The sequence below is a fragment of the Canis aureus genome, chromosome 25, assembly GCF_053574225.1.
Source record: "Canis aureus isolate CA01 chromosome 25, VMU_Caureus_v.1.0, whole genome shotgun sequence".
Classification (NCBI taxonomy): Eukaryota; Metazoa; Chordata; class Mammalia; order Carnivora; family Canidae; genus Canis; species Canis aureus.
In genome coordinates this window covers 14972891-15000566 of record NC_135635.1, presented here as the reverse complement: position 1 = coordinate 15000566, position 27676 = coordinate 14972891, and the positions used below count along the sequence as shown (strand labels likewise).

Below are 27676 nucleotides of genomic sequence, written 5' to 3'. Positions count from 1 at the left end.
CTTGTAAAATTACACATTGTTATTTAGATGCAAAATCAAATCAATTTTTAAAATACCAAAATATTTTACTGTTTATCAATTTACTGAGCTTCTGTGAGAAAAATATAATAGTTCAAGTATCATTCTTACTAGAGAGTAAAAATACATAAAAGATAAATCTACCTGCCATCTTCATTACTTCGATAAAATACAAGAAAAGGATCTGATTTTCCAAAAAAGTCCTTCTTGTCCAATTTGTTCGCACAAAATTGCATCAGAACAGCATCCTACAGACAAAATTAATAAAATATCTCAAAACCTGGGTTATAAATAACTAGAAACTGCAGATCACAAGCAAGACTTGACAAGAAAACAAATTCACCACTTTAATGCAAATGGCCAAGTGTGCAAGAATCTCAGACAACATAAAATTACTTTTTAAAGGATTGTGAGACTAAAAAATTGACTCTGGAAGTTTTGTTCTTGTCAGAGAACTATTACTTTTTAAAAACCTCTAACATTTCTCCCTGGAAAAGTGATACTAAGTAGATAATATAGGTAACCAATATTGCAATACAAGAACTTCATTCCATCTCCAATTATTCAAGTACACACTTTTAAAACATAAGTATTTTTTAATTTCTCTGGAAATAATTACTAAGCATCAATTACATATCTACCATGTATTAGATGTTAATATATCTTTGCTCATTAAATGAAGTGCAAGACAGATAGAGACTGACCACAAAGTTTGCAATCTGAGGGGGGGGGGGGATACTTTTATTTATTTATTTATTTATTTTAATTTTTATTTATTTATGATAGTCACACAGATAGAGAGAGAGAGAGAGAGAGAGGCAGAGACACAGGCAGGAGAAGCAGGCTCCATGCAGGGAGCCCGACATGGGATTCGATCCTGGGTCTCCAGGATCGCACCCTGGGCCAAAGGCAGGCGCCAAACCGCTGTGCCACCCAGGGATCCCTTATTTATTTTTTTTAAAGATTTTATTTATTTTATTCATGAAAGACACACACAGAAAAAAGGGTTCCTTTTAAATTATACACAAGTCCATCACAAAGTCTTAAATGATAATTCCTATTATACTGGGTTTCAAGGAAAGTAAAGCACTTCCATGCTTATCTGTAGTTTATGACTTTGGATGTTAATTTTTATGCCAAACACATCACAAAATTTTTATTGGTGTAAATATTTAAGCACTCATAAGCTACACAGTTTAGCTTATAAGTAAACAAGTTGTAGTATCATAAATTGAGGAAGTTAAAACTGTTCAATTACATAGGATGAGCACCTTTAAGAGATGGAAAATATATGGTAATTTAACAATTAAAATCAGTATCTTGGATTTGTTTTTGTTTTTTTTTTTGTTTTTGTTTTTTTTTAACTGAAAGGAGATGCTAACAATTTTAGAAAGAGATGGAGGGTCAAAGTAATTCAGATTCAATCAAGAGGTTGCAGTTTTAAATACTATTTAGTGGAAGTGTCGACTAAAAGGCACTCTCTTATTCAGCACTTTTTTTTCTTAAATCTCACAGAGTCCAGCAGTACTTATTAAACATCCAACTAAAATTTTCATTATTTCCTTTTAGCATTTCTGGGACACTACACAAGAGAACATTATCTCTCTTTTTCATTCATTCATTCATTCATTCATTCACTCATTCATTCATTCATATACTTACTTAGCAAACATTTCTGAAGCAATAATCAGGCTAGAATCTGGGACTAGACAGATGAAGAAGGTATCTTGGCCTTTGGAAAAGTTCACAGCTCTAGATTTCTGGTTTTCAAAGCACTGGTACAGTGTCATTTTACTTTGGTATTTAGCACAGATGTGGTAACTTCTGCCAGAGGAACACTCATTATAGAGTTCACTTCTTTTTTTTTTTTTTTAAGATTTAATTTATTTATTCATGACAGACACAGAAAGAAAGAGGCATACACACAGGCAGAGAGAAGCAGGCTCCCTGCAGGGAGCCCTATGCAGGGACCCAATCCCAGGACCCTGGGATCACAGCCTGAGCAAAGGCAGATGGTCAACCACTGAGCCACCCAGGTGCCTCTATAGAGTTCACTTCTGAACAGGCATAGCAACCAATATACATTTTAAAGAAAATTAAAAGAACAGAGGCAAGAAAAATATGAACACCTCTATCACCTCAAACGTCTCACCCATGTTCATTTTTCAAATTTGAGGTTGAAAGATCAAATTACTTACTTCTTTAAGGAAGCAGTAAGAAAATCACCCTGACAAACTATAAAATCAGAGCAAAAGTGAAAGAGCAGGACTGGTTTTGGATTTTGTTTTGTTTTGGTCTGGTTTGAATGCCCTTTCACCTTCACATATATTAAAATGTCCTTGGGAGATAATGGTTTTCTAAGAACACAGGACAAGGGCATTGTTTTTGCAACAGAGGAAAAAAAAAAATCCCTCTTGTGAGACATTCTCCCAAAGCATCTGGAACAAAACACAAACTACCAAAAAACATTCTGATGTACTCAAAATGCGCAATAGGTTAACGAAATGTACACATTTTTAAATGATTGTGAATAAATCCTCACAGAGATTAAATATCATTAAAGCAAGTTTTCATCATGATACCAAGTTGCAATTTTTCAAATTATATTCCTTAAGATTTGCAAAACAAATAATTGATTGAAAATAAAAAATAGCCTGGGTGGCTCAGTGGTTGAGCATCGGCCTTTTGGCTCAAGCCATGATCCCGGGGTGCTGGGTTGGAGTCCCGCATCAGGTCGCCTGCAGGGAGCCTCTTCTCCCTCTGCCTATGTCTCTGCCCCCCCCCCCTCTGTCTCTCATGAATAAATAAATTAAATAAATAAATAAATAATAAATAAGTAGCAAAAATTTAAGAATAAAAAGAATTATTGCTTTAAATAAACCTAGGGAAATTTTTTTTTTCTATTATCCAAGTGAGTAACTTGGGGATTCTATCTGTACCTAATACAAATGAAATCTAATTTTGTAGGGGGGGCTGAGGGAAGACAAGCATTCACTTACTTTTAGAAATATATAATCATCATTGCAAATTTGTTTTATTTTATTCTCTTATGCTTCATGCCACCGGAAAGAATTTTAGGGGTTTTCTTCAATATTCCACACCAGTATAACAAACTTCCTAGGGTAGAGATCCACTCAAATGCTTCACAGGCACTTCTAACTAATTCAAATCTAACTTGCATCTCTTGAAATTTTCCCAGCTCAATTAACGATTCATCATCCACCCAAAGTGTTCCAAGAAGCTGTCCTTGACTCCTTTCTTTTCTTGACTCTTTATCAAGCCAAGTCATATCATTCCCCTTCTAAAACATTTCTCAAGTCCTCACTCTGGCTACCCTGGCATTATTGTAGTCTAAGCCAAACTCCTCTCTCCCTGGGCCATGTGCAGCAGCATAATTTTTTCTTCCCCTTCTACTCCTGCAACCATCCAACCCATTTTCCATTCAGCAGACATCGCAATTTTCTCAAACTCTAAAAGAAATAATCTTGTTCATAATTTAAAATGCTCCAAGGTTTCCTCTCGGATTTAGGATAAACTCAGAATCGTTCACAGAATCGTTCAGATGGTCTACAAAGCTCAGCATCAAATGAGGTCTGAATAGCCTTTTCCACCTTCATTCGGCAAGGTTTTGTCTCAATTATCCCTCAGTCCTAGCGTTTTGCCACCACACACCAGACACACTCCTTTCCCTCCTCACAACCTTAACAAGCTAGTTCCAGTGCATTCCACTGGAATTCTCTCATTTGACTGGCAAACCATTTCTTAAGGCTAAGCTTAAAACTTATTTTCTAAAAGAGGTTTGCAGTGACCCCCTCCCCAATAAAAATTAGACTCTCCACTGTACTCTCTCATATTGGATCACTTAGTATATATCATGACATATTTACCTGCATGGTCATCTGATTAATGTCTGTCTTTCCCACAAACTACTTGCACATTAAAGGTAAGGACCAAGGTTGTTTGTTGCTTTCCCTCACCATTGTATTCCAAGCATCAATTCTAAGGATGAGCACATATTTTGTGAATATTATGGACTCAATCAATCAATTAATCATAATGAAAAATATTATTTGTGGATAATTTCAAGCTACTTTTAAGATACTGAGTAAACAAATAATCCTAATATAACTTCAAAATTACATTAATTAGTTACACTGGCATTTGACTAGATATATTACAAAAGTTGCATTTTAAATAAGCTGTAATACAAGGTTGAAATTAAAATTATCACACCAAAAATAAACATTTGCATAAATTTATAATTTACGCATCTCTCCAGTGCTGCCCCTTTTTTATTCTGAGAAGTAATGATCTGGGGGGAGATATTAAGACTTCTAGCATTTTATAAATGCAGAAATTAAAGCTCCAAGACTATAACATCACTCAGCTGACTACTGAAAGAGACAAGACTGAAATTTAAGTGTCCTGATTCCAAAGCTTGTGCTCAAGTTAATGTGTTTTCAAGGGGGGAAAAAAAAATCAACTTATATGATGTCAAATGTGAAATAAAATTATTTGATTCAAGATTCTAAGGGATAATGCCTGATATTTTTAAGGTACCCTTAAATGTTCATTTAAAAGGCACTCTCTCTTCTGAAGTAACTATAAACATTGCTTTGAGTATATTTGTTTATTCTACTGTACTAGCATAATAATATTATTTCATGGTTTATACATCTTAATGATGCTGATTATCAATAAGGTTGTAGCTAAGAATCAGAACATACTATATGTAAGTTAAGTTAGATCAAGATTTAAGCAGTATTTTTTAAATATTAGATCTATAGTTATAAAGTATAATAAATATGTGTTTACTTATTAAAAATATTAAAATATAATTTCAGATATTCTAAAAGCTTTAGTAGTAGAAAGAGTGGTAAAAATGCTTCTAGATCAGTAAGTAACAGATTCTATGTCATTTGCATTGAAACATTCCTGTTCTTCCTATTCTTCCAAGCAAAACAACAGAATTTAAAGTGGAAGGTACTTAAGATGCAACCTGGCCATACTCAATCTATGCCCTTGGTATCTTGGTTCTATTTTGAAATGCAACTAAAAATAATGTGTTCATTGGCATTTTTACACACAATCACCTAAATGTCAAGACTTTTGACAAAATAGCACGTTAATGTCAACACAAAAAACATGTATCTTATTGAGCTTGAACTTTTTTTTCTCTTCTCTCCCTCGCTATACAAAACACATATTATATGCACATACATAAATTTAGAGACAAGAAGCATAAAAGATGGTTAGATGATAGAATTATAAGAAATCGTTGTGCTAATTTACCAAAAAATAAGACAGCAGATAATATTTCTGTACTGTGTTTTACTTTTTGTAATGTATTCGTAGTATACGTAAAATGTTTTCAGATACGTTATATTTTCAGATTTAATGTTACAGGAGTCAATTAACAATTTTTAATATTCTAGTGACTGGTTCACATGTCAGACTTCTTTCCCCCCTGCAGATATGGAAGGTAAAACAGTCGAGTGATTTGATAAAACAAAGTACAAATTCAGAGCAAAATCAGAAGTCAACTCAGTCTGATGGTCTTTAATGCCCTTATACTGTGAGTAGATTATGGGCAACTCAGAAAACAGACTGAGGTGGCTGGACCCATCCATGGGCACATAGATGGTAGAGGAAGAAGAGTGCCTCAATTTAGATGCATTTTAGCTACTTAAATCCTAGTATTTTGTTTAATCATCTCCACAACACTGTTAGTATACTTTACTTTTGTGATCTCGACAAACAGCCCTACCCTGCCTAAATCCAGCTTCCATCACTAGCTAGCAAGTAGTATCATACAGATTTCTGACCATATTGCCTCAGATATATATTATGTATAGAAATCCACAGTAATTATCTTTAAAGAAAAGAACTCTAGAAATTCAAGTTACATATTCAGATAAATAAATAATAGTTTTCTATATGAAAACTATAATGTCAAAGTACTAAGTTTTTTTAGTATTCTTTGGGAACTTCTGTTTCTAAAATCCTGCAGCTGAAGTTGAAAATAAAGAGCCCTAGAGATTTAATCAGGGAAAACTTCTTTTCCTACCCTAGAAATAACAATTCCCAGGGATCCACTGGGCCACAATGAATAGACAATACTGACTTCAGATTCAGGGAGCTATCTTTACCTCCAGTGTGGAGTGTCAAAGCCATCACCTCATTTCTGGACAATAGTAAAATCACTGAACATGAGTCAATAGCTATATCAGCAAATCACAACTAAAAATAGCAATTTTCTAAAAATACTGAGCTACACTATGTTATCATATTCCTCATTGGAGTGGTAGTTGGTCCTTTCTTTAAACGTGAGCTTCCCAAGCTAATAAAAGATGGGAGCTTGTATAAATCCTGAATTAATTCAATTAGAATTATGGAAAAAAAAGTATGTTATGCAAAAAAACTAAAGTCAAGTGACTAGAAATATCCTAGAAAATTACATGTAAATCTTGAAAATTTTTGCAAGAACTGAACTGATTGGTAAAACTGATAATTCCTAATATTAATGCCCCCTCAATAATACTGACATTATTTTATTTTAATAATTTCTATTCCTTAAAAAGACTGTTAAAATAACTAATATCCCTTTTGGACTATAAATGTAGTCTCTCTAACTATCTAAGATGATGTTTTAAAGATTACAGAATTATGTAATGTAGTCTTAATTTTTTTTTTTTTTTTGCTAAAATTACTCAAGAATTAATCACCTAAGTATATAGTTTCACAAATACCTTTTCAAATAAGTTTTGGAAATAATTTTTATTTTTTTAATTTTTTCTTAGAGATTTTATTTCTTTATGAGAGACACAGAGAGAGAAAGAGAGGCAGAGACATAGACAGAGGGAGAAGCTGGCTCTCTGTGAGGAGCCTGATGCAGGACTCAATCCCAGGATCCCGGGATCATGACCTGAGCCAAAGGCAGATGTTCAACCACTGAGCCACCCAGGTGCCCTGGAAATACTTTTTAAATCAAAGAAATATTTACTTACCCTGCAACAGTTTAATTCCTCTGCAGTAAGTATGATTGTACCACACTTCCTCCCTGGAATTCCTCTAAAATAACAAAAGATATGTATATACATTAATAATATATATTAATATTTATTATATAAACTAATATGTATTTCATTTTTATGGAACTGAATAAATAGCATGCTACTAATTGATGGGTGCTTTCCTAATAAAATATATTCCTAGTTTCAATCTTGAGTATATCCTATAGATCCACATTTCCTAATAAAGCTAAACTTTCATCACTTTCAACATGTCAAGCTCTGCTCAAGAATAGTCAATAGCCTCTCATTGCTTACCATATGTAATTAATATAATAATATCTATAATAAAAGTTTCTCCCAGGGGTTCTAAGATTTCCATTATGTGATTAAAACCTATTCATCATCTTGGTTTACAATATTTCTTTCTCCTGTCATCAACATGGTTACTTATCTGTGCTTATTTCTTCTTTGAGTCCATTCACACGCCCTAATATACCTCAGCATACTAACTGTTCCCTATTTCACCTCAAACCTTCCGTATGCTCAGATAAAGTTCCATTTGTTCCACGAAACTTCATCCTGGTCAATCTCATACAAAGTTCAGCCTTCTCTGCATTCCTATGCCACTTAAAGTCAGTACTACAAATTTAGCATGTAACTATTCCTAACTTTTACAATCACATATTTTTTTCTTTCTTTTTTCAAGTAAAATTCATGATATAGACCTCTTGTGAGCCAACAGTGTTAAATGTCTACACATAGCAGGTGCTCCAAATATAACAAGAATATATAACACGTAAGCAAAAAATAAAGTAAAACTCCCTGGTATATTTATGCTCATATAGCTTTCAACTGACACCAAGAGCAAAGCCCACCAGGAAAATGAAAAGTGTGTAGATGGTTCCCTACTTTACATGAGGAAATACAGAGACAAGTCCATGAGAATCCTCCAAAGAATAATCCTAAGACTCTCATGATATAATTCATACTTCTTTTGTCTCATCACAAATCATAGCTCAGACTCTTCAGTTCATCCTGGGAACTACAAGTTATGGAATTAGAACCCAACAAGTATGTTTGCCCTCAAGAATATAACTCATCTCTGATAATCTATGCCAGTATGTATGCATCAAATACATAATCCCCTGTTCTCCATGTGTAAAGGAACTGGACTCTTTAGTATCTTGGCTGGGAAAAAAGTAAAAGAATGAAAAGTTAAAATATCTGAGCTGTCAATGTATTAATGTAAAATTATACTTATTGTAAAACTCCTCTATTCCTTCTTTCTTTCTATTCTAATATTTTCTTCAAGAGAACATCATGTGGTCTCAACCTAAAAATGCCATCTCATAGTTTATGTGGAAACTGCCGACCACAAAGTTTTGTATTCCCTCGATCTTTGTTCCCTATTAGGGTAACTGTACATGTCAGGATTTTCCATTTTCTCTAGGTCTTTATGACTAAAAGATCAAGTAATTTATCCACGTACATTTTTTCTTAAATATTACATACATTATTTTTAGCATCCTTCCAGTAATCAGTTATTTTTTCTAACCTAGCCAGACCATTTTTTCTTCTAATTGTGAATCTCAAGATTTACATATTCAATGTTATGACAAACTAAACACCCTGCCTGAACATGTACCTGAAAATACTTTAAAATGCTGAATAAAATTTGCTAAAAAAATCTTTTAAATGTTCTAATAACCTGGCAAAAAAGTAAGGACCAACTTGAAGTTGAAGACAGAAAAGCAGAAAGACAAGCAGAGTTGACCCTGTAGAATTTGATCTTGGGTTTGTTTTCTATGGTTCCTTGGGACATAAAAATGAGAGATTAAAAAAGGTGTGGGGGGACTCACAAGGTGGACAATTCAATAAATGACTAATACCAACATAAAGCTTACATCACAATGACTATGCTGCCTAATAATAGCATAATTAGATAAAAACATCTGCTTTGGAGGGACCTACAAAGTAAATCCCTGCTTTAAAACTTGATGATGAATAAAAGAGAAAAAAAAATCTCTTAATCATTCCAAACTCAACCATTCTTGCTGCCTTAATTTTAATGTCCTGGGTAGTTATAAATAACTTTAAACCAAGAATTCAGTTTAAATAAAGTGATCATAGGTATCTGGTAAATGTAAAATCTCTCTGAAGAATTTGCCTTCAAACTACATCTCAGAATATCCTCACATTAAAAGTTTAAAAATACATATGAGTTCATCTCAAAGTAGCATAAAAACACTGAAGAAAAAGTGCCCCAGGTATTAGTCTCCAGAAACAGCAGGCTACGAAATCAAACACAGAATACTGGAAATATTATGCATAATATATGAAATGTAAACATGTATAAGATACCTAATACCTAAAATTTAAAGAGAAGGATGGAAATATGAGTAGGTAGCAAAAGATTATAAAAATAATCAAGAATACTTGGATAAAAAATTTGGAAATTCTGGAAATAGCAGTAATAGAAATAGAAAACACAGCGAATGGATTGAAACAGAGATTAAACACAGCAGAATTAGTGAGCTGCAAGATCTGTAAAGCTGAAAAATGGCTGTAAATAAATTATCCATAATGCAGCAAAGAGAGGCAGACATGGAAACTATTATAAAGAGGTTTACAGACCTGGAGAACAAAGATAAAAGTTTTAATACACATCTAATCAGAAGTCTAGAAGGAGAAGAAAGATTGAACAGAGAAGATAGAATATTTGAAGAGAGAGTGGCTGGGAAACCTCAGAACTAATTTAAAAAATCAATTTCCAGATTCAAATGTCCAATGAATCTCAAGCAGCATAAATAAAAAATATAATAAAATAAAAGTTTATACCTATACCCATGAGACAGACATAGCAAAACACCAGAAATGAAGGGTCTATGTTCAAATGGGCCAGATAGAAAAGGCAGATGACCTACAAGAAAAGGAATATCAGGGCAGCCCGAGTGGATCAACAGTTTAGCACCGCCTTCCGCCCAGGGACTGATCCTGGAGACCCGGGATCAAGTCCCACGTCAGGCTCCCTGCATAGAGCCTGCTTCTCCCTCTGCCTGTGTCTCTGCCTCTCTCTCTCTCTCTCTCTCTCCCTCTCTGTGTCTCTCATGAATAAATAAATAAAATCTTAAAAGAAAAAAAAAGGAATATCAAATGGGGGCTGACTACTCAGAAGGAACATTGAGGCTGAAAGACAAGTGAAAATATCTTCAGAGGTTTAAAAGAAAGTAACTGCCACTCTAGGAATATATACAGTGTAAGAGCAATCATGAACCACAAATATTTTTAAACAAATAAGAACTGAGTGAATGTACAGCCAAGCATGCTTGCTTGAGGCATTTCTAAAGGACTTCAAACTGAAGGAGAATGATTACAGATGGGAAGTCTGCAATAAAAGCAGAACAATAAAGGAGGTGGTAAAATAGAAATCTTAATAAATATTGACTATAAGAATGCAAATGTTAAAAACTGAATAGCAAATATAAATGATAGCATTAGTCAGGAGAGGGAGAATTTAAGTCAAATCTTCTGATGTTCTTTGATTGTCCAAGAAGAAAGTAAAAGATGCTTTAATGTGAATAGAGGGATGCCTGGGTTGCTCAGTGATTGAGCATCTACCTTCAGCTCAGGGCGTGATCCTGGGATCCTGGGATCGAGTCTGGAATCAGGCTCCCTGCAGGGAGACTGCTAACTCCTCTGCCTATGTCTCTGCCTTTCTCTCTGTGTCTCTCATGAATAAATAAATAAAATCTTATTAAAAAATTTTAAGTGAACAGAATTTGATAAACTAAGTAAATATGTGTAAATACTTTCACCACACTACAACTTTTAAAGGATTTTAGAACCTAGAGTTTAGAAAAGGAGAATTGTGGAGTAGTGTTTTAAAAATACAACCAACTCAAAAAAAAAAACTAAAGGAAAAAAGGGTGAAGCAGATAAAAAGCATTAAAGAAATAAATCCAGAGGAATCGTTACTAAAGCACATCATAATGAAATAAATGTTCCCGATTAAAATCATACTGTCGCTTTGTATAAAAAAATTAAAATTCATCCATGAGCTACTTACAATAAACATCAATATTTAAGGATTTAGCAAGTTCAGAAGAAAAGAATGCAAAGATATACTAAGAGCAAAGAACTAAACCCAATAAAAGCCAGTGGACCCACAATTAATAGCAAATATATAGATTTTAAATTTAAAAAGATTGCTAGAAATAAATAATTCTTATTTCATTAATAAGAGGTTCAATTAATTAGGAAGATATAATAATCTCAATACTCTATGCATCTAACATTATAGCTCCAAATATAAAAAAATCTCACCATATTACTAAAGAATATGTGTACCATATATTGACCATTTTAACCTAGCAAACACTAACTTGGCCAATTTTTAGGGTTAACATCAGCAGCATTAAGTCATGTTGATATCATGTCCTACTGATATAATGTAATGAGATACTTCACCTTTGTGGCCTTTCCCTCCAAATCTACAACTCCAATCTCATCATGAGAAAAGCATTAGAAAAAATAATCCCAAATTGAGGAGCATTCTAGGAAATATCTGTAATACTTCCCAAAACTGTCAAGATCATCCCAAACATGGAGGGACTAAGAAATTGTCACAAAACAGAAGATACTAGGAGGTAAGATGACTAAATGCAGTGTGGTATCCTGAACTGAACTGTGTAACGGGAAAAGGACACTAGCAGAAAAAACAGGACTAAAATTCAAATAAAGTCTGGAGTTAGTTAACTATAATGTATCAATGTTGGTTTACTAGTTGTGACAAACGTACACTGGTTATATAAGATGTTAATATCAGGAGAAACTGGGTGAGGAATGTACAAGAACTCCCTGTACTGTCTTTGTAACTTTTCTGTGTATCAAAAGCTATTTCAAAATAAAAAGATTATTAAAAACAATGTGAGGAAAGAAAAGGAAGACAGGCTGAGGAACTGTTCCAGGTTAAAAGACACTAAAATCAGGACAACTAAATTCAATGTATGATTCTTGACTAAATTTTAGACTAGGGAAAAACTGCCACAATGGATATTACTGAGACATCTGTTGAAAATTTAATATGGAGTATGGAGTAGATAACATCTTTGTATCATTGTGAAGTTTTCTGATTTTGATCATCAACTCCTCATTTAAAAATACACACTTAGGACACCTGGGTGGCTCAGTGGTTGAGCATCTGCCTCTGGCTCAAGGCATGATTCCAGGGTCCTGGGATCAATTCCTCCATCAGGCTCCCCGCAGGGAGTCTGCTCTCCCTCTGCCTATGTCTCTGACTCTCTCTCATGAATAAATAAATAAAATCTTAAAACACACTCAAGAATTTAAAGGAAAGGAGACACAATGTCTCCAACAGTATCTCCAACTTACTCTCAGAACTAGAATATGAAAGAGGGGGATGAGAGGGAAGAAGGTGGGGGAGAGAATGATAAAGCATTGGGACAAAGTTAACATCTGTTGCAAGTAAAATTCTAGGTAAAGGGCATCCATGAGTTTCTGGTACTATTCTAGTCATTTTTCTGTATATCTGAAATTGTATCAAAATAGAAAGTTAGGGATCCCTGGGTGGCGCAGCGGTTTACCGCCTGCCTTTGGCCCAGGGCGTGATCCTGGAGACCCAGGATCGAATCCCACGTCAGGCTCCTGGTGCATGGAGCCTGCTTCTCCCTCTGCCTATGTCTCTGCCTCTCTCTCTGTGTGACTATCATAAATAAATAAAAATTAAAAAAAAAATAGAAAGTTACCCAAAAAAGTCAATTTTGAAAGTAGTTTCACATACTCATATTCTTCTACTAAATTTTACAATATATAATAAGAATAAAAAAACTCGTCACCAAGACAGCTGAAGATACATCTCAACAGAATTACTAAAGATGAATAATCCTTTCCAAAACTGATACATGAGGAATAAATGGCCTTTTGGGAGACTAGATGTTTACTTTTGTTTGATTTGATACTGCATTTTGTTGATTGTTTCAGTTGGTTTTTTTCCTAACTAACACTTTTCCATATTCCTTACTACTTCTCCATTACCTCTAGCACTGCCTTTGTTCATACCTTCACACTTTGGCTTGGACTACTGTAACCCTTCCAACCACTCAAAACCCCTGTTTTATCTCAGTGATTTCTATGCATTCTCCAAATTTTACTTTAATTTATGGAACATTTACTAAAATCGATCACATACTATGTCATAGAATGTTTACTAAGGTATATCACATTTGTCAGCCAAAAAAAAAACATCAAGTTATAAATTAATGACAAAAGGTAATTTTTTAAAAGATTTTATTTATTTGAGAGCAATAGAGGGTGCATGAGTAGGAGAGAGGGGCAGATGAAGAGGGAGAAACAGACTCCCCACTAAGCAGGGATCTTGATGCCAGGCTTGATCCCAGGACCCTGAGAACAGGACCTGAGCCGAAGGCAGACACTTAACCCACTGAGCCATCCAGGTGTCCTGACACAAGGTAATTTTTAATACATTTCTGAAAACTCATTGCTAAAAGAAGGAATAGTGGACAAGAAAGAATACTTAGAGTGCCCAATAATAAAAATAACACCTGTGGGATTCTATTAGTTTTGTATTTTATATGCAAAAAAATATAAATAAAATAATACTAAACGAAAATCCAGCAGTGTATAAATAAAAGAAAATACAACATCAACAACAATATTTCCTAACATATTAGGTAATGTTAACACTCCACTTTCAACAATGGATAGAACACTAGACCAACAATCAATAAACAAATATAGGGCTTGGGAAACATTATAGACCAATTAGACCTAATGGACAGAAAGAGCATACTCCATCCAATAACAACAGAACATATTTCTTAAGTGCACATGGAACATTCTCCAGGAGAGACTATATATGAGGTCACAAAACAAGTCTTAACAAATATAAGCAGCTTGAAATTATACAAAATATATTTTCTAATGACAATGGAATGAAATTCGAAATCAACAGTGGAGGGAAAATTAGAAAATATACAAATATGTAGAAATTAAACAACACATTCTTAACAACCAAGGCATCAAAGAAAGAGTCACAAAGGAAATTAGGAAATACCTTGAAACAATGAAAATGAAAACACAACAGACTAAAACATATTGGATGCAATGAAAGCAATGCTAAGAACAAAGTTTATAACTTTAAATGCATAGATTTTTTTTAAAAAAAAGGCTGCAAATGAACAACCTAACTTTATACCTCACAAAACTAGAAAAATAAAAACAAACTAAACTCAAAGCTAGCAGAAGTAAAGAAGTATAAAGATCAGAGACAAAGAAAATGGAGAATAGAAAAACAACACACACAAAAAGTTGTTTTTTAAAAAAAAAACTCAACAAAACTGACAAAGCTTTAGCCAGACTAAGAAAAAAGAGAGAATACTCAAGTAAAAAGAATAAAAGAATAAAAAATGTACGAGGGAACATTACATCCAATGGCACAGACATAAGAAGGATTCTAAGAGAATATCACAAACAATTATAGGCCAGCATATTGGATAACCTAGAAGAAATGGAAAAATTCCAAGAAGAACACAATCTAACAATTGTACTGGGAAGAAAAAAGAAATATAAACAGATTAGTAACTAGTAGGAAGATCGAATCAGTAATCAAACACCTATTAACAAAGAAAAGCCCAGGACCAAATGGCTTCACTAGAGAATTTTCCCAAACAGAAGAATTGACATCAATTTTCCTAAAATTCTTCCAATAAACTAAAGAGTAGGTAGTAATTACAAGTTCATTCTACAAGGCCAGTATCACCCTGATACCAAAGCCAGACAAAGATAATATAAGAGAAAACCAGTATCCTTAATAAATATTGATGCAATAATCCCACAGAAAATCCTAGCAAGCTGTTTTCAACAGCACACTGAAAGGATTATAAACCTGACCAAATGGGATTTATTCCTGGAAGGCAAGGATGGATAAACATATCAAAGTCAGTTTAATATATCACATTAACAGAATGAAGGACAGAAACCATGTGATCATCTCGATGCAAAAAAGCATTTGACAAGATTCAACACCATTTCAAGATAAAACACTTAAAAAACTAGGAATAGAATGACACCACCTCAACATAATAACAGCCATATTTGAAAAGCCAACAGCTAACTTCATACTCACTGGCGAAAAGCTGAAAGCTTTTCCTCTACGATCATAAACAAAACAAGATGTCCACCCTTGCCACTTCTATTCAACACCAGAATGTGAGTTCTAGCTGGAGCAATTAGGTAATAAAAAGAAATAAAAGACTTCAAATTGAAAAGGAAGAAGTGAAATTATTCCTCTTTGCAGATGGCATAATCTTATATGTAGAAAACTCTAAAGATTTCACAGTAAAAAATACTGTTAGAACTAATAAATTCAGCAAAGTTGCAGGAAACAAAATCAACATAAACAGTCAATTTTGTTTCTGCATATTAGTGAACAAAACAAAAAAAGAAATTAAGAAAACAATTGCACTTATAATAGCATCAAAAATAGTCAAATACTTAGAAATAACCTGAGAAAGTGAAAGACTTTCACACTGAAAGCTATAAAATATTGCTGGAAGAAATTAAAGAAGACACAAATAAATGGAAAGACATTCATGTTCACGAATTTTAAGACAATACTGTTAGGATGTCTATACTAACCAAAGCAATCCACAGATTCAACATAATCCCTATCAAAATCCTGGTGTCATTTTTTTGCAGAAATAAGTAGAAAAATTTGTCCTAAAATTTATATGACCTCAAGCAACCCCAAGAGCTGAAACAAATTTGAAGAAGTCCAACCTTGGAAGACTCCCATTTCCTGATTTCAAACCTATTACAAAGCTACAGTAATCAAAGCGTGTACTAGAACAAAAACAGACAAATAGACCTATGAAAGAGAACAGATGGTCATGATTTTCGTGTTGCCTCTACATCTTCCAGCCAGAAAAGGTATGTCAGGTCTTTTCCATGCTTTGAAACCCTGTGGCCTTCCCATTCCCATCACATGCATCTCTCTCATTTCCTGGTCTGATTTTTGCTCCGTTTTTAATGGGTTTTTTTTTGTTTGTTTGTTTTGTTTTGTTTTGTTTTTTGCTTATGTTAAAGGCTCATGTGATTACATCAACCCTACTGAGATAATTATGAAAATCTCTGTATCTTAAGTTCAGCTGATTAGTAATTTTAACTACATCTTCAAAGTTCTTCTTGACACATAAGTAACATGACCACTGGTGTGACACTGGACTGCAAAGGTCATGGGCCCTAAATTTTCCTTCTATTCTCTACCTACCTTATGACCTCAGAATTTCATTCCTAGGCATAGAGTAAGAAGACATACAGTCATTTTTATATGCAAATAATTTTATATTTTATATACAATTGGGAGACATAATAATTTTTACAGTAGCACTGCTTATATAGAAAAAAAAACTAGAAGCTACAAAAAGCCCACTGACATAACATTAGGTAAATCTGTTTGTAACTCATAAAACTGAAACAGTAGTGAAATAAATGAGGAAAGTATGGTTTCACACATCCACACATCACATAGTATATAGTGGGTTATCACAAACAATTCTGAGCAAAATATCAAGTCATAGGAAAATATACACAGTATAATTTCAGTTACATAAGTTGAAAACATGAAAAATGAAACATCACATTTAATGACATTAGGAAGGAGCTGCTTATCAGGCTTCATATATTTTCCCTGAAAATTAATATGCTTATGCTGAACTGAAAGTAATAAGTCATATCCCTAAGAGATATGTCTTCAGTAATTTAAAATGCTTCCTGCCTTAAGATATCACCTTTATCAGCCTTTCTCAATGTTGAAAATTTTTAGGATCTCTTATTCATCTTTAGACTATTTACCTGGTGAACATTTTTTCAAAGCCCAACTCAAATGCTGCTTCTCTGACTCCCATAACTAGAGTTGATTCCTCCCCCCTCTCTACCTTGTAGATACTCCTGCTGTGATTCAATGAGGCCTAAGACATAGGCATTTGGGAGTCCCACAAAGCTGAGTTTACATGTCAGATACATCAATTAATGACTGTGACCTTGAACAAGTTGTATAATCTTCTTGAAACTCAGTCTCCTCCTCTGAGAAATCAAGATAGTAAATGCCATTTTAATATCCTATGTGTTTAAACATAGCACAGAGCAAGTATTCAATACATTATAGTTATGATTATGTGCTTATGTATATTATTCACAAAAGCAGGGAGTTCCAGAAAGGGAGGGATTATACACTGCCATCTCTGCAAGTCTATACCTAAAGACATGTGATATTCATGTTCTCTAAGCATTTGTTGAATTACACTGCATTTGATTTAAGACAGTGACTTCAGAAGCCCTCAGGTAAGTAATATACAATCAATGTGGATGTACAAGAAGACTAACAAATTAAACTGGTAGCATGCCTTCTGTTCAAACTTAGTACTGATTTGGTCATTATATTAGCTCTTTGATGAGTGGGCCAGAAGATAACAAGATGTAGTATATTTACTGACTGAGAGTAGGGAGAGGGAAGGAGGTGATAAACTACGAAAAAACAGTCCACACTACACAGTGTTAGGCACCTAAACTGTGAAGGTCAAGGAATTAAGAGATAATCCTCAATACAAATATGCCAACTTCATATATGAACTAGACTTTTTCTTTTTTTTCTATGTATGGACTAGTCTTTCAGTGGTAATAAATCTCTACATTCAACGGCATTGGAGAAAGGACACAGGCTCTATTAAGAGCTAGTTCTTAACTGGATAAAGGATAAATATCAAAACCTCTTTCCATGTTAAGCAAATCTATTGCAACTGGAGCAAGAAGAACTCAAAACAAACTGAATTAACTCTTTTTAATAAATGAAATTTAAAAAAATTAATGCAATACTCAAAGTTACCCAGTGGCACAATGAGGCATTTATATAATATTGCACTAAAATTTGGCAACACTTATTCATATATGAGAGTTCTGTTTATACTTGAATCATGAGGGAGAAATGACTTCAAGCTTGGGGTGGAAGCACTATACAAATAATTGACTGCCACATGTCCCTGCAGTGAAATGCAAAAAATGTGATGCAGAAATAAACATGTAAAAATTCATTTGTTATTCATCAACATTAATGGTTTTAACATAGGAAGTAAACCTAACACGAAACTATGTTTTGTCCTTATTAATAGATAAATACTTATTTAATCCCAAATGAATTACTCATGTGATATTTCTTAACCTTATATACTGAGTCGAATTGGCCTCTTGCTATGAAATACTGATGAAAATAAAATTTTGTATTTCATATTTATATGTCCAAAGAACGAAATAACTATAGATAGATCATTTATTTAGCTTTGCAAAACAAAATTGCATTACAAACAGAATATCATTGATTTGCTTATTTATGCAGCAAATATTTGTTGCGTTATCTACTTGTATGCAAGGCATGGCAACTAGCATTCTCTCGGGTTCTGTAATATAATCATTGGAAAAAGATGTATTGAGTACTCACCCTTTTACAGGCATTGTGCTAGGTAGTCAAGACACAGATACAGTTGAAGTTAGATATAGTCCCTAGCCTAGAGGAGCTCAGTAGGAAGAAAACCACAATAAAGATGCCATACTGATACAGATACTGATTCAGTAACAATAAAGGTGGGTGATATTATAACTGAAATAAGCAGCTGCTACAACTAACAATGGGTACCAATCCTAGTCTGCAGAGCCCAGGGAGATTTCACAGAGAAGGTGATAGGAACTGTGACTAACAAGATGGGTGCATACTGGCAAGTGGGGCAAAGTGCATAAATGCCTTCCAGACACAGGAGTCAGGCATAGTGAAGTAGGAAAGAAGACACAGTGATGTAAGAAAATGGTCTACTGAAGATAATTCAAGATGCTTGGAGCATGATGTGTGTTTGGAAATATGCGAGTACACTGCTGGGTCTCGAGTGTCATTGCAGAGTTGAGTTTTCTCCCCCAAAGGTTATGGGGAAGAATTGAGAAAAGGGCTGAATGCTAGATCTGACTCCAAAAAGGTCAGTAGGAGCTACTGCATGCAGATGAGATTGGTGCACACAGTAATCACAGACCTCAACAGACCTCAAGGCCACTCAGGAAGAGATGTACACTTAAGTAAGAAGGGTTGCTGCAAGACAGTAGATGGACAGTGTGGCTGCTGAGAAAGAGAGAGGGAGAAAGAGCCTAAAACTAAAAGGACTCCCCACTCTCTCACTTAGAAAACTGCCTAGTGGTGCTACCACAGAGAAAGGACACAGAAGGGGGAGTTTTGGTGGAATAAATGACAAACTTGCTTTTGAGGCATATTCAAGTAGAGGTTTCTTGGAGACATCTATTGTCAGTAAGCAGTTGTACATATGCATCTAGAGCCAACAAAAGAAATATGATTGCTATAAGATGTAAGCCTCAGTGGTATATAGGTGACAGTTGAAATCAGGGACATATAAGACATCATCCAGAGTAACATACCCTGTAGGGTGAATCACAGACACATGTGGGACTCTAATAAAAGCCAGAGACACTTTCAGGAGAAAAATGTCACCCAGCATTTTGTGCATAATTTCAGGTCATTCCTGAGCCTGTGAAGAGGACTATCTAGGGAGCCACAAGGGGGAACTAAGAGAGACGGTGTCATGAAAGCAAGGGGAGAGAAGCTTCAAAGAAGAAGTGGTCAATAGCACCCAATGTCACAAAGAGGCCAGATAAGATAGAAATTATAAGCACCTATGGATAGGGCACACAGGAGGTACCAGGGCCACCCAAGCAAGCCATTTCAGTAGAATCATGAAGACTGGGTTGAAGAGGTAGTGGTAGTTGAGAAGCTGTACAAGAAGAGTCTTTGAATATTATTTGCCATGATGGGAAGAATTGAGGCAGAGCTATCGCACAAGGTACAGGCGGAGTTGCATGTCTGTGGGACAAGCTGAAGACACAAGCATGGTCTCTAGGTGGAGTGCAATCCAGGGCTTAAATTGAGGCAGTTGTTGAGGTAGAGAAGAGAAATGTATGCTCAACTAAACCAAGGGGGGAGGAAGTGAACTCTATCTTGCCCCTCTTCTTCAGTAAACCAAAAACAGAAATGATTAAGGGGTCAGATCTGATTTTTAAAAAGCAGTTCAGCTCCTGGCAAGGTATTTGATTTATCTAAGCCTTATCTGTTCATCTGCACAAATATGACTAATAATCCCTATTTTGCTAGGTTGAAGAAAGAATAAATGTTATAATATATGGAAGGCTCCTCACAAAGGCTGATAGAGTGTTAAATAACAAATATAGCAACTACCATAATTTGTGGTATTATTTTCTCTGAGAGTCTAAAGGTAAAGCTGTAAAAGGCTGGGAATGAGGAGAAGAAAGGTTATGTGACAGAGGACCTGAAGGAAGCATTTATATCCTTTGAAAAAGCTCCTAAGGAGAAAGGAGAATTGTACCTCAAAAGTCACAGAGTATTGAAGGCTGAAGCCAGGCTGGAGATCAGGAGTCAGCGGTGTCAGCAGACCATTTGGTTCTGTACTGACACTGAGGTGCTCAGGGCTCAGGGGTGTAGATGCAGGAAGGGAAAATAGCTGGGGTTGATGACATAAGATACCACGTGTTTCTTGTTAAACAAAGAAAAATCAAAGCCACATAAATAGCTCAATAATTGAAAACTTTAACACTAATGTTCAAATAGAAAGAAACATACTTTTAGCTTATCAGCTTTCTTTTGAAATCTGATTACAGGAGAAAATTACGTCATTTCCAAAGGCAAAAACAAAACATCCATGCAGGTAGTTCTTCAAAACTAATAATTCATTTAATTTAAATCTCATGCATTTATCTTTCCATGCAATATGCTTTGTCTCTAAAATACAAACAAGGTGTCATTTTTAAGATTTTACTATACAGTAACCACAAAAACATACTACTTTACTTTTACTGTTAAAATATGTCAAATGCCAGAAAACTGCAACTACAACTTTTGTTTAAAATCTTAAAGACTGTGCTCAAGAAATCCATCTGCTACCCTATAATTTGTTAACATTATAATTAAATTAAATATGATCTTGTTTTATAGTCAGAATATAAATGTTGACATTAAAACAAAAGCAAGACAGTTATGATACAGAATCATAATGAGTACACAATTATTTGATAGTTTTTTAATAATAAAAACAGAGTATAATATTATATATTATAATCTATTATATTATATTAGATTAGATTATATATTATAATCTCTGGAGACTAAGATTTTTTTTTAAGGTTTTTATTTTATTTATTCGTGAGAGACACAGAGAGAGAGAGAGAGAGAGGCAGAGACACAGGAAGAGGGAGAAGCAGGCTCCATGCAAGGAACCCGACATCAGACTCGATCCCGGGACTCCAGGATCACGCCATGGGCTGAAGGCTGCGCTAAACTGCTAAGTCACCGGGGCTGCCCTAAGATTTTCTTTAAAAGTAATTATAGGGGCCCCTGGGTGTCTCAGTCAATTAAGTGTCTGCCTTTAGCTCAGGTCACGATGCCAGGATCCTGGGACCAATCCCCGCATTGGACTCCCTGTTCTACTAAGAGCCTGCTTCTCCCTCTACCTCTGCTGGCAGCTGCCCCTGCTTGTGCTCTCCCTCTCTGTGTCAAATAAATAAATAAATAAACAAACAAATAAATAAATAAATTTAAAATAGTAATTATTGGCAAAACTGATCTGAACCTAGCCCTCAAATACCACATCAAATAAAATTTTTAAACAATTACTTTACTTGGGCTGTGATAAACTAGATCTATCCATCTATCTCCAGAAATATTAGAAATATTAGGTTGCTAGTATTACTGAAGACACACTCTGCATCCGTAATGTAGTAAAATACAGATGTACAACACTATTATAATATAAAAATTCTGTTCCAAGTCCTGAAGTGCAAAGCCATAATGTGCAGGAGAGACAGTGTACTTAACAAAAAAGAAAGAAAAAAACATATAAATGTGACTATTATTCTGGAAAATTCAGTTCAATAAACATTTACTGAATCTTACTATTTACAAGTCCCAATAACAGGTCTCTACAATACACAGGATATAATGGTTTCTTTTTAAGTCTTTTCACAATTGTTAAAAGAAGAAAAGATGGAGGAAAAGCATTCAGCATCTTGATTGAATTTTGGGAGGCTGTTCTGGTACTTTGCTTCAACATGCTGTGGAAACCACATATGTCATGGTGAACAGAAGAATTAATGAGAACAGAACAAGAACATCAACTGTGTATTCCTTTGATTATTTTTTAAGTGGACCTGCTTAAGACAGAACAATAGGGAACTTAAACAAAAATAGTATGAAAGGAAGAGGGTAAGAAACTTTACTAAATGTTGGAAGAAGCTAACAATTCAGTTAGCTAGAAGTGGTATATTTACACTAAAAAAACTGAATACATTCATTCAAATGACTAGAAATATATGTTGGAATCTAGATGTATTTGAAAATGTCAGTTTACTAAATTGTCCTTTATGTTTTGAGTCTTTCATCAGAGTTAAATCGGGAAAAAGTTGAGATTCAGTTGCTCTATCTACATGATTATTGGGAGAGTCTAATCAATACTGGTATCAAAGTAGGCAGTGAGTTGTAAAGATTACTGAGATTTTTCACTTACTATAATTTATTCTCAGAGCGGCCTGTACTGCAAGGTTCTGTATTGCAAGAATGGCACCATAGCCCAATCAAGGCTAATTATTCACAAAATTTTTTTAAGATATTATTTATTCATTCATGAGAGACAGACAGAGAGAGAGGCAAAGACATAGGCAGAGAGAGAACAGGCTCTCTGCAGGAGCCTGATGTGGGACTCGACCCCAGATCCTGGGATCACGCCCTGAGTCAAAGGCAGACAGACACTCAACCCCTGAGCCACCCAGGCATCCCATTCGCAAAGGTTTTTAAAATAAAGACATAATTAACAATATGTTTAATCTCTCCTCCCTGAACTTTGGAAGAGTAGAAAGCAGCAGAAAGCTCATTGTTTTTAGAAATGGAAGCATGAAAGAAAGAAAGAAAGAAAGAAAGAAAGAAAGAAAGAAAGGAAGGAAGGAAGGAAGGAAGGAAGGAAGGAAGGAAGGAAGGAAGGAAGGAAGGAAGGAAGGAAGGAAGGAAAAAGAGAGAAAGAGAGAAAGAAAGAAATGGAAGCATGTCATCCTGAATTAGCAAATGGAAGAAATAACCAGGAAGGGTAAGTATCTGGTGCTCTTAACTTGGCAACACACTATGAATTCAGAATGATGATTTTCTAGATCAGGAAAATAAATCTCATCTGTTTATTTACCTCTTTCAAAAACTAGATATGGATTTAAATTCCTTCCAACAGCCTTCCTATATAGATTGTGTTGGCTCTAGAAAATTTAATGCTACCCCTGGAGAAGAGTGCTATCATCCTGGTTGACCACAGAGAGAATGGGGGCAGTACTCCTAGAATGGAGACTGGTTAGCCCTGCCAGGGCTATTGTTTTCCTCTTAGTATTCATAGGAAACTGAAGAATTAACCACATACCCTACAGAAGCCCAGTGTAGTCCCAAAGAAGATAAGTCTTCATGACCCAAGATGAAAGCAAGATAAACAGAAACTTTTTTTTGATATAAGCTCTATTTACCTCAGGAAAAAAATTTTACCTTGGACTGTGCTTGCATTAAGAGTTGTGTGGGTAAGAGATAGTGCCAAGGAACTTCATACTTGAAACGACCTAGGTCAAAATAGGTCAAGCTCTTGAAAGCTCTTCTTATCATCCAGAGATGTTCTTGACTTTTAAGTAAATAGTTTTTTATTACTAAAATGAAATAAAATTTAAAAAATTAAATTTTCTTCAAAGCCAAATAAATATATTCATTTGTGAAGGCAATATAATGCTCTAGTTAAGCACATTTGAAGCTTGGTTTCTCCAGAATCTTTGTCTCAGTTCCTTTCTTTGATGAATGGAGATAATTAGAATACTTATCTACTTCATAATGGTGCTATAAGGATTAAAGAAGTCATTAGGTGTAAAGCAGGTATTATAGTGACTGACACATGATAAGAATTCAATCAAGTCAGCCACTGGTATTATTTTTTTAAAAATTCACTTATCCCTCTCAATTGCTTTGAAGAAAAGAAACAATTGTGTATATGTACAGGAACATAGACAATGTCCAAATGTTTGTTCCAAACACTCATCTCATCAGTGGGTTAGAGCTCAGACCAAGATGCTTATGCCAAGATTGGCCCATAAAGGCCTTTCTTCACCTAATGGTTTGCCTAACTACAGAACTAATATTCCTAGCCTACATCTTGAGTCCCAGAATCAGCAAATTATGCCATACCTAAGAGGGGAGAAAAAAGAAAGGAACAATGAATTTCATTGTAGAGGAACCTATAATTTCTCTGAAAGATTTTATTCAACATAATTTCCAAACATTGTCTATACAAAATAACCCATTAGAAAATTATCTGATACTAAATTAAACTAGGAATGTTTATTCAACAAAGGTGGGTACTATTTAATTTAGAAGCCATCTTCCAAAATAACACAGCTCGTATCTTATCATTTCTTTCCTTCAGTTAAGATTTTTCCATTAGTTTTCAATCCAACTCAATGAGGTTAGAAAAATATAAATTAAAAAAGTGTTGTAAATGTCTATACTCGCAAATGGAAATAGAATGACCCACTTCTTCCCAAAACATTGTTAACTTATGGAAAGCCCAGAAATGGATGATGTTCCCCTTGTCAGAAAATGATACAACCATTCATTCAGTTACTTGTACAAGAGATCTGAAGGTCTTCCTTGAAATCCTTTTTAATCAAGACTATCAGCCTTGATTAATCCTTGTGAAATGAATCTTAAAAACATATTTTAATCAGCTTACTCCTCTTCATTTTCTTAGTCCAAACTACCATCTTCTCTGAACCAGATTATTTCAACAGCAATTAATTTACTAATCTTTCTGTTAACTACCCACAATTATTCTGCACACAGAAGTGAAAGAACCTCTCTGAACAAAAACCATGCTTTTTCTCACTGTGTTTGTGATAAAATTCAAATACTAAAAATACCTATATATTCTGGTCCAAGCCTGTACTCTAATTTTCAAAGGGCTTACATCAATATGTAATTATATTTATTTGTGTGACTCTTCATTTAATGAAAAGATGATTAACTCCATGAGGACAGGAACAATTCTGTGTTTTCATAATTGTATGCTTAGTCCCTAATAGTTCTGGCCCATTATGAATTCTCAGTAAAGATTATTGAATAAATGAATTAAAAGAAGAAGAAAAAAGAATCCTTAAAACCTCTACGATACTGAAGTTCTGTCTGATAGAAAAGTAAGCAAATCCAGGCAATAAATATAGCCTATATAGGAAGCACTAACATAAAATGATTTGCCTTTTTTCTTTCTTAAATTTCGATGCCCGAAAGTTACTTGTATATAATAAGCTTCATAAGAACAGGAAAATATAACATCCAAATCAGAACAACACATCAACCATTCTGGGGCTTGCCTCTGATGATGATATTCAGGACTATTTTGAGAAAAATGTTATTTATCTTACCTATATCTCTCCTGACTGGCCATATCCTTTGCAAGCCTATCTATTCAGATTAGTTCTTTATTTATATGCTTTTAGCTATAACTACTGGAATTTCTGCAGAGACCAGAGAAGTGTGGGCGCTTGCAGCTATACACAGTCTGCTCTTTTAGGTTAAACAATTTTATCTCTGCAGATTTTTCCAGAGCATGAGCTCAGATCGACAAATGAATGTAAGAAAGTGGGCCAGTTGAACATTTACTAAAGTTTCCGTTATATAGAAGACTCATAATCTTGTGCAAGATATGTAAGGAAATGTCCTAAAACTGCCTCTACTTTTGGTCTTTAGAGAACACACAATTTTTCATATAGACTCCCAGAGGTTGGTAAGTGCTTTACACCAGATCCATGAAGCACCCAACATCTCTCTAAGGTGTGATCAGTTGTTCAATTTTTAATGTGTTAGAAGTGTATAAAAATTACTATGTATACACTTCAATGGAATCTTTGCAACTGAAGAAAAATAATCTTTAATTGATACTGTACTCTAGATGACATTTTGCAATTACAAATGAGTGTGGGGCAAAGCTCTACAAATTCAAGACATTTCCAGTGAAATAACACCATCTTATAAAACCCAAACTAATAAAAAGCAGAAATTTAACTCCCTCACAGTCTGATTTTTCAGCTCTATACTGAGAATAGACAAAATAATTTTTAATATTTATATTTGGTTGCATTTAACAAATGTAATTAAGTTTGGTTCAAAATTGTCCTTTATCTAATCTTGCTGAATTCCTAGCTAAATGCCTCTCTAAGGAAAATAAATAAAGACAAAAAGACAGAAAGACAGGAAGGAAGAAAGGAATGAAGAGAGAAAGAGAGGGGTGGGAGAGACTGTTCAGTGATTTCATTTAAAAAGTCTTTCCTAAAAGACGCTGGCTATATTTAACACCAAAAACAACATTAATAATAACCACAATTTGGGTGTTTATTAAATTCTGGTGTCCTCCATGACAAAATTATTATATAAAGTATTTCTATTTCTTAAAACTCTCTTAAAAAGTATATTATTCATATGTTTCAGATGAGGAACCTGGAGCTCAGGAATTTAAAGCAATTTGCTCATATTTTATACCCAACAAATTATGATCCTAAATTTGACTGCCCTCAAAGCCCATGTATTGTCAACTCTGTTACAGTGGCTATTTATTTATCTCTAGGCTATGTTGTTCATATTAAAAATGTAACCCCCAGATATAAAAGTATAACACGGATATACAAATTCTGTAATGTTATCTAGAGAATTAGCAGCAGAGATGGTACTAAAAACATCATATTCTGATTCTCAGTCCAGTGTTCTTTCCAACAAAATAAATCAGGGAATATAACAGTATCACTCTAAGTAGCACTCTGATCTTTAATAAATTGATGAAGATGACTTTGAAGGTCAAAATTGCCCACAAAGTTGACTATATTTTCATATACAAAATGTTGCACAATAAAGACGTGCTCTGCTTAATGGCAAGTTTACGTTTCTCACCTTCATGACTAATCATTTGCCTATTCTTCCTCTTCCAGTTCCTTCTCTCACTGATTGATCTACATGCACCCACAGCCACAGCATAGCTTTCAGAATCAGGCCACATTTGAATCAGATCTTTAAGGCTCTGCCCCAAGTCCCCCACAAGTCTTCTTCTTCGTCTTCTTCTGCCTTATTCTGCAGCTTCCTGTCTGCTCTGTTCCTCTCCCCATATTTCTCTTGTTGAACTTCAGCACCCAGTACGCTGTGTCCTTGAACCCTGTGTCAGAGCTGGGATCACGGTGTCCCTCAATCAACTAACTGCAAGCTGGTCTTCCATTTATCACCTGCTCTGAGTCCCTGTCTCTGTACTCTTTTCCCCTGGGTCCCTCCCTTCATCCTCTTCCCACTACTGATTGCCTAGCTCACAAGCTGCTATAGCCACCTTACAAAGAACATAATCTTTTCCCTTAGCCCAAACAGTTGCCAGTTCAGTTACCCATGGAGTTCCCCCTCCTCTCTAAGGAGTAAGAATCTTCCTTCTAATCACAACCAGTCC

The 27676-nt window shown here is 34.7% G+C and overlaps 1 protein-coding gene across 4 annotated transcripts in view; it reads right to left on the bottom strand.

The window, feature by feature from the left end:
- Positions 1-27676, bottom strand: part of CPNE8 (copine 8) — a 320247-nt gene that overhangs the window by 200861 nt on the left and 91710 nt on the right. For 3 of the 4 annotated variants that reach the window (XM_077870491.1, XM_077870492.1, XM_077870490.1), the window contains exons 7-8: positions 7026-7089; positions 163-266 (exon numbers count right to left, since the gene is read on the bottom strand). In XM_077870491.1, the coding sequence (XP_077726617.1) occupies positions 163-266; positions 7026-7089 (168 nt within the window). Of the gene's footprint in view, positions 1-162; positions 267-7025; positions 7090-23703; positions 23764-27676 lie in introns of those variants that run through there. The other variant, XM_077870493.1, reaches the window with a different exon arrangement.